General features: G+C 33.7%; 1 protein-coding gene across 1 annotated transcript; it reads right to left on the bottom strand.

The window, feature by feature from the left end:
* Window positions 1–513: 513 nt before the first annotated feature.
* On the bottom strand, window positions 514–7,573 carry LOC145048923 (acylamino-acid-releasing enzyme-like). The gene is made up of 17 exons (XM_078997573.1): window positions 7,388–7,573; window positions 6,536–6,711; window positions 5,793–6,102; window positions 5,351–5,575; window positions 4,095–4,385; window positions 3,761–3,896; window positions 3,378–3,529; window positions 3,152–3,234; window positions 2,775–2,896; window positions 2,439–2,517; window positions 2,155–2,329; window positions 2,005–2,065; window positions 1,713–1,835; window positions 1,398–1,595; window positions 1,177–1,245; window positions 996–1,072; window positions 514–715 (listed from the first exon to the last, which is right to left on the bottom strand). The coding sequence occupies exons 1-17, from the start codon at window positions 7,525–7,527 to the stop codon at window positions 649–651; spliced, it is 2,484 nt and encodes an 827-aa protein (XP_078853699.1). The 5' UTR covers window positions 7,528–7,573; the 3' UTR covers window positions 514–648.
* Window positions 7,574–7,937: the final 364 nt, after the last annotated feature.

Genomic DNA, 7,937 nt, shown 5'->3' with positions numbered 1-7,937 from the left:
AACCATAGATAGATTTGATGATTTTCACCGAAAAAAACGTTAACGTTCATAAGAAACGTCAAACACCATTTAAAAAGTAGATCCCTATTAGAAGCAAATAAAGTATCAATAACATGCACTTTTCAGCACCTTCAAAATTGCCAATGACAACCAAAAATGTAAAAAATTACATACTAAGAAACCCACCAATATTTAACATTCCATCTTGAAAGTTTATGATTTAATTTTTGGGGAAATTAATAAGTTATAACCAAACATCTCTCTTGGACATATAATTGCCAACCGGTATCCCCAAATAATTGAAAGGAAAAAAAAATCTCCTTACAAGCCTAAATGTTGATGTCTTATTAACAATTGTTATATAGTTTCCAATCTTGTTATATTATGAAAGTAAAATAAGTATTTGGTTTGGATGTGTTAACCCATAATTATGCACTAAAAAACATTGCTAATGCATAAAACTAGACAAACTTAACAGGTGATGATTTCTAATGCCGTATACAAAAAGCGTAATAAAAAAAACCACCCAACTTTCCAATGATCATCATTTTCATCAAATTTGCCTTTAAATTATTTTGAAAATGTTTTTTTTTTTTCAAAACAAAAATACATCATTACATAGCAATTGTCCTCCAATGAAACCCCACCTTATTTCTTGCAATACTTCTTGAACCAAACTCCAATATTAACAAAGCTTTCGAAATCCGATTGTGGTCTGCAACACACAAAACATAAATCAAACCAGACAGATCATAACAACCTTATACTGTGTTCGACATGCATTGTACTGTCCAGGACAGATGTCAATGAGACAAGAATTGCAACTTTTTGTCCCACCAAAAATATGGAACATGGTGGGATAGGGAATCATTATTGTGCAAAAGACATGAATGTCCCTCATCCCCATCATTGAAAATAGTCTTAGAAAGTTTGTCCAGTCTGATGTAACATGTAACAGGTTAGGGTTTAGGGTTTAAGGGTCAGGAAATATTTACCGGCTAATAGCATGTATATCTTCAGGAAAAACAATTACTTTCACTTCAACTCCTTTTTCCTTCAACGCACGTGCAAACTTCGCATAAAGTATAATTATTTTTTTTACATTAGTATGGGCACACAACATAAAAACATAATATGTATGTGTGTGTGTATAACAAATGAATAAAATTCACTCACTTGCAAGCCATTTGAAACCGGGACGCGAAGATCTTTAGCACCTAATAGGAACAGTGTTGGAGTTTTCACCTACAAATATCAAATCATCAGTAAAACCTGACATGACGTGATAGAAGAACAAAACTGTTACCGATGTGAATGGGACATAATTTGCAATTTTTTGTCCCATCATTTGTATGTAAAAAGACGTAAATAACCCTCATCATGAAAAACAGCGGTACCTTTGGAAGATGTGAAATAGGGGATTTATCATGAAATAATTTGAGGAGTTGAGGTGATGGGGCTTCTGTATAGGTAGAAAGGCCTTTGCTTCCAAATGACTCCACAAAACACCATTCTGGAATATCTGTTGTGCCCACCATTAAAGCAAGATTACACACAGGGTTCCTCACAGCAGCTGCAACAAATCTATCCGGTGCCTGAACAGTTCACAGCAAAAATAAATAATAAACTCAACACTCTCTAGCATAAATATATACAAATAATAGTAGTAAAAAAAAAAAAAAAAAATTAAGTTTTTTACTTTTTTATAATACCTGGCCAATCAAGTGAGATGTTAAGAAACCACCGTGGGACCCACCGACCACGGTTATTTTCGAGGGGTCCGCAAGCCCCATGTCAATGGCATGATCTATTGCTGTCAGGACATCGTTTACATCCTTCATACAATCACAAGCAGAACAAGTTAATGTGATTTTTATTTTATTTTTATTTTCCAGATATTGTTGTATGGATAAATTACGGAAAAATATATATATATATATATATATATATATATATATATATATATTTTTTTTTATGGATTTAATAAATGTAAAGAAAGGGCACCTGCAATCCGGCTTTCCCTGGAAGTGATTGTAGTGCTTCTTCGCCAAATCCAAGTGAACCTCTGTAAGAACGTTGCTATTAAGGGAATGCTTTCAAAGGACGAAAATGCCCTTCTCAATCAATGAAAATATATAGAAAATTAAGACTTGCCTGTAATTTACAATCAACAAAGTGTATCCTAATGAAGCAAGAAAACCCGAGGACTTTGAGAAGCTTGACAAGAAAGTAGTGTGTGGGCCCCCATGAAGGATTACAATCATTGGGTCACAAGCCTCGTGCTTTGATTTTGAGGATACAAATATTGCTTCAAAAGGTTTATTGGCACCTAATAAAATTGGATCAAGTTACAAAATAATTAGAATCTATGCAGAATCAACAAGGATTTGAATGATACAAACCTAGCACTTGATATATTCAAGGATTTAGTAGGATACCTTTTGTTAGATTTTCTTGGACATTCTTCACAGGTATCTTTAGTATGTCAAATTGAAGAGATGAGAGTAAAGATTTGACCTGTTCACATCATATCAAGGTACCTTTTTTAAACAGCTTGTAGAAGAAAGGACATGACAAAGACAAACTTTATAGGGCTATTTTTAATGATGAGGATGAGGAGGGCATGTATGTCTTTTGCACAAATTAGAGATTTAAGAGCGAGTCCATGTTCTCATGTTCTTATCTTTTTTGGTGTGGAGCAAAAAGTACAACTTATCTCCTATTGACATCAGTCTCAGTCTCAGTGCAAGAAATAGGAAGTAAAACAAACATACTTTCTCTTGACTTTCAGATGTCGGGCTTGAAACATCCTGCCAATGCCAGGTGGCGGCTTTTGATTCGTCCTTAGCTAGACTACCATATTTGATCTGAGGGATGTCTATTAGGCTGCTACATACTTCATAAGGGAACAAGAAACCGAATACATATTAGTTTAGTGAACTGAAGATCTCTAATTAAATTATAAAACTCGAAACTTATTGAAAACACTTTCTCCATTTTTAACTGAAAATTTTCTATAAAGTTAAGGCAAATTATAGCAATGTTATGTGAATACAAAGCAATTTTCACTGATATAATTGAATGTATATTTCAATTTATAATGTCCTAAATTGAAAAAACAAATTTATCATTGAAAAACTTCATGAATTACCAGCAAGAATTTTGTTGTCATCAACTGCAAGTAAACTCCATGATTGATTTGAATCACTGGGAGTGATTCTTGAAACTTTCCCACTGCAAATAAACAAGTGAATTTGCCAATTAGAAAAGTTCCACCATAAAAGATGTAAAAGACGTAAATGTCCTCATCATTGAAAATAACCCTAGAAAGCCTTGGTCCACTCTGTAAGAAACAATGTGATGATATTAATCATTACCTTAACACATTCACAGAAATTATTACTTCCTTGCTTCCCCAAATGGAGGATATAATCATTGTGGATCCATCTGAAAGCCATGGTTTACTCAGAGCATTATGAGAGTAGATCCCAGGGAAACAACCATCTTCAGGACACATCACCACAGGAACCTAGAGAAATTAATCATGTTTTTAGTTTCACATTTATGATATCAAATCTTACAACTGCTAAAATTGTGTAAAATTTCCTAATGAGGACTAAAAGTACAATGTTGTAATAGAAAGAAACAAAAGTGTGATGCTATATATAATACACAAAGAAATGAAAACCATGTTGCTATTTCTTGCATTTAACCTTGTAAAAAATCAAGAGTTTAGAAATTCATTGTATATCAAACTCACCACATCAAGGATCTTGGCTGGACTTGGTTCTCCTTCACTGTTCCATTCAATTTTATGAAGAGAGTTTGTAGCATTATGTGCTCCAGTGTCTACAGCACTTTTAGCAGATAAAAACACAAGAAACTTTCCATCTGGACTGAAAAGTGAAAAACATAAAGTGATTGGTCCAATTATGTAAATTAGTGGTGTCCACAAACTACACCAGACCACTCCCAACGGTCTGACTCTGACCGTTGGGACCGGTCCGGACTGATGACAGTCCGGACCGGTCTGGACCGTCATCATCGGTCCAGACTGGTCTGAAATGATGAACGGTTCCTGTGTGTATACTTACGTGAACCGTGGGAGGAAAGCACTGCTTGTGTTTTGACTAAGATTGATGACGGAAATATCGTTTATAGAATTTTCTTTGATTTTTGATCCAAATAATGGAGCCTTTATAGCGTACAATGCACATGGCCTATTAAAGCAGTATATCATTCCAAGCTTCCGAGTGTCAGAGGGCCACCCGACAAAAACTAGATATTGATGGGACCCGGACCCAGACCCTTTTGTTGTTGGAGCCCATACAACTTGTCCCACACTCAATGACCTCCCAATCCCATCTACAGCACGAACATCTCCACTACAAATATCAAAGAAAAACTAAGTACAAAAGAGCAGATAACCTTTTATATTTGTACAAGGGTTATTCTCTTGAGATGGCCCACAGTGTCAGGGAATCATGTGATATGTAAAGAAGGTACAATAGGCCCGCTAGGTGGCTAGCTTAAGAGCCCAATGCCCACATGGAGCTAAAAACAAGGACTCAATGCAATAAATAGCAACATACTTTCATTTATCTGTGTATTGAAGCACCCTACTTTCATTTTGTTCAATTATAACATTGTACTTTTAATCTTTTTCTTATTTTAAGGCGTTGTACTTTGAAAAAACTATTAAATTATAATATTGTACTTCCAAATATTTTCCTAATTAAGACAATAGTTTTAAAATGTACCCAATTATAGCAGTGAAAATTGCTTTGTATTAGGATGAAATTCGTATTATTGGCCAATTTTTTCAATGTATAATGCTCTCATAACAAGAAATGAAAGTACGATGTTGTAATAAACAAATGGACTTTTGACATAAAAGTCCTTAAGTTTGTCAAATTTTGTCAGTTTTGTCCCTGTGACGATTTTTTGTTCGCTATTGCCCAAAGTTTGCTATGTTTTTTTTTCATTTTTGCCCTTAAGTTACAAATTTGCAAAAAAAACCTTAAGTTTACAAATCTTTTATGTTTTACCCTAAGTATGTTTTTCAAATTTGACATGAAAGTCCTTAAGTTTGTCAAATTTTGTCCGTTTTGTCCCTGGAAACCTGCTATTACAAAAAATAATCACAGGGTCAAAACCAACAAAATTTGATAAACTTAAGGACTTTTATGTCAAAACTCCTAAACAAATCAACGAAAGTAAGCTGTTGTTTATCGCATTTAACCCTTTCTACAAAGATACCCTCATCCCGGAATGTGGGGACAAGATAATAATTTATATTTCAAGAATTATAATTTATCATCATGATAAAATTAGGTAATTGTCTTCTAACCTGTCAATATTAATGACAAATAGAGCAGGCTGCTTTTTTCCTGCATAGGTTTCTCCCCAATCCTCTTCCCAATCCCCTTGACCTTTCCAGCTATTACAATCCTTATCTGTGGGACCCACATCTTTTTTGTAACCCGTATCATTAAATGTTGGTTTGTGGAGAGTTGGTTCCTCTGCCACATAAGCAATCAGACTTTCATCTGAGCTCCATGAAATCCCCTCAAACCTGATCCAATCACACAAGATATAATTCAAGAAATAGCAATGTACTTTCATTTATAATTTTATATGTGTATTATAGCATCCTACTACAATGAAACTATGTTACTATTTATTGCATTTAAACCTTTGTTAAATATTTTACTTATATACCCTTATTACAATTTATTATACATTAATGATGATTCATTATCACATAACAAGTTAAAAATTTGATAACTTACCATCCATCCACATACACAGAACCATGAACAGATTGAGGAACACGAATCTCCTTCTCTAATTGCAGTGGGCCCCAAATTTCAAACTGAGAGGGTGAATCATTTTCAGGGTTTCGTATCACAAGAAGCTTTTTCCCTGATGGAGAGGGAACCATTACAGAGGCACCTGTGATTTCAATTGGAAATGGTGACCATTGAACATGTAAAGTGCCTTTAGAATCTTCAGAGATGAAACTTGATAACATAAGTTTCTTCTTCTTGTTTGCAAAAAGATTCGGTTGACCAATTGAAAATGTTGCATGAGATCCTTTTCCTGCATTGTATTTTTTTAGGCACACGTTACACAACCATCTTTTATAACTCACAATGAAAAAGAAAGGCTAAATGTGAGAAATAGAAATGTACTTTTTACCTCATTTCTATAATGAGTATAATTTTCAGAGTACAGTGTCCTAATGTTTTAATAAGAAAAAAGTAAAACTTTGAAGTTACTAGAAGTGAAGAATCTTTTGGCATTATTATTATTATTTTTTTATCTATCAAGTGTTGTAGTGATAAAAAGCATAATGGATAAATGATTTCTGTAGGAAGTAAGTGTTACATGAATAAAGGTTGTTCCTTTTCTTGATTGAATGAACCGTTTGAATGAGAGTAAATGACCATTTTACCCTTCTATCTAAAATAGATAATGTATACAGAAACTGGTTCTTTAAAACACCTTAGCACAAAGAAAATATGAAGCATACCATTAGGGGACTTGTAGGTCCATGCTTTATCAATGGTTGACATGTTTGTGAACTCTTTATACAATTTAGATAGAGAGGCATATTCTTCCTCAATGGAAGCATCTACACCAACAGCAACTTCCTTTTTGGGGCTAACTCCAATGGCATCCATTCCTGAGCAGATGTGTAGACGTTTACTATAATATCAATGATATTATAGTAAATGATATTAGGATGTTATGATACACAAACAAATGAAAATAAGCTGCTATTGCTTGCATGTAACCATAATCCTCAACAATCTGATGCAATATTTTATTGATTGATGGGTTCCTTGATCTCTAGACAATCATTATCAGTGACTCAAGTTCCTCAAACTTTTCCATACCACTTCCTATTGTTTCTTATGTAATTGAGAGTCAAAGAAACGTGGAGCTTTTCCTTTAATCGTATGTATAAACATTAGTTAAATAGATTAAACGAAAACAAATTGCAGAAATAGGCACAAATGCCACGATATCAATCAACCTATCAATTAAGCAAAAACAAAGGTAAACGGAAACAAACTGAAAGCAAGAACACGGTTATCCAGTCAAATATAATACAGAAGAGCGTAGTTTTAAGCTCCAGTGATCATCTATTTGTATTACTTGTTATGTAAATTCTAAAGTCAAAACTGACCCTTTGATTCAATCGAAGAAGTGAAGACTAGTAAGATTCAAGTTCAATCGAACCACAAAACCACCTAGATTGAAAGAATTGAGTTATCAAGTCATACACAAGTGGAACCCGTCACAAGGGGAAAAAAGGATAAATAATGGGGGAAACACATACAGACATCTAAATCAATCGCATAGAGGGAGAGATACTTACTGTAATTGTCTCAATGGGGAAGGATGATGAGATGGTTGAGGAAGAGTTTTGGGGAAATGGAATGGAGATTGATGAGAGCTGAATACAGAATAAGAATGCGGAACTGAAATCGGAGTGTTGGTTATATAATGCAGCAGCATCTCTTGCGATATTGGATTCTTGAAATTCCTAAACGCACTAGCTCGTAAATTTTTTTATCTTGTAGAGATATTTTTTTTGTAAGCAATTTTTTTTCAATGATCCTAATTCTAATAAATAAGTAGAACTCTGCCACGTGTCAATCTATAAGACCTCCAAAATAGAGTTTTCTCGTTATTTTATTCATCTATATTTACGTAAATGCCATACAATCCAAATTCAATAATTCCGGAAAAATTTGCAAACAAATATGTTAATCAATCTTCAGATTCGAAAAACACGCATTAATTTTGAAAGTTTGTTTATTTTGATTGCAAATTAAATCCCTAAAAATCTGCAATATTATTCTTTTTCAAACGTAATCTTCTTAATTCTTATTCTTATTTATTCAAACGTAAATAGCATTCATACA

Source organism: Lactuca saligna, chromosome 5 (genome assembly GCF_052625555.1).
Source record: "Lactuca saligna cultivar CGN05327 chromosome 5, ASM5262555v1, whole genome shotgun sequence".
NCBI classification, from domain to species: domain Eukaryota; kingdom Viridiplantae; phylum Streptophyta; class Magnoliopsida; order Asterales; family Asteraceae; genus Lactuca; species Lactuca saligna.
The sequence above is the reverse complement of the archived record's forward strand: the minus strand, read 5'-3'. Positions and strand labels throughout refer to the sequence as shown.

Coding starts and splice junctions, on each gene's coding strand:
- LOC145048923 (XM_078997573.1), bottom strand. CDS start 7,527: ATGCTGCTGCATTATATAACCAACACTCCGATTTCAGTTCCGCATTCT. Junction 1,596..1,712: donor CATCTCACTTGATTGGCCAG/GTATTATAAAAA, acceptor TGAACTGTTCAG/GCACCGGATAGATTTGTTGC. Junction 1,246..1,397: donor CTATTTCACATCTTCCAAAG/GTACCGCTGTTT, acceptor TGATATTTGTAG/GTGAAAACTCCAACACTGTT.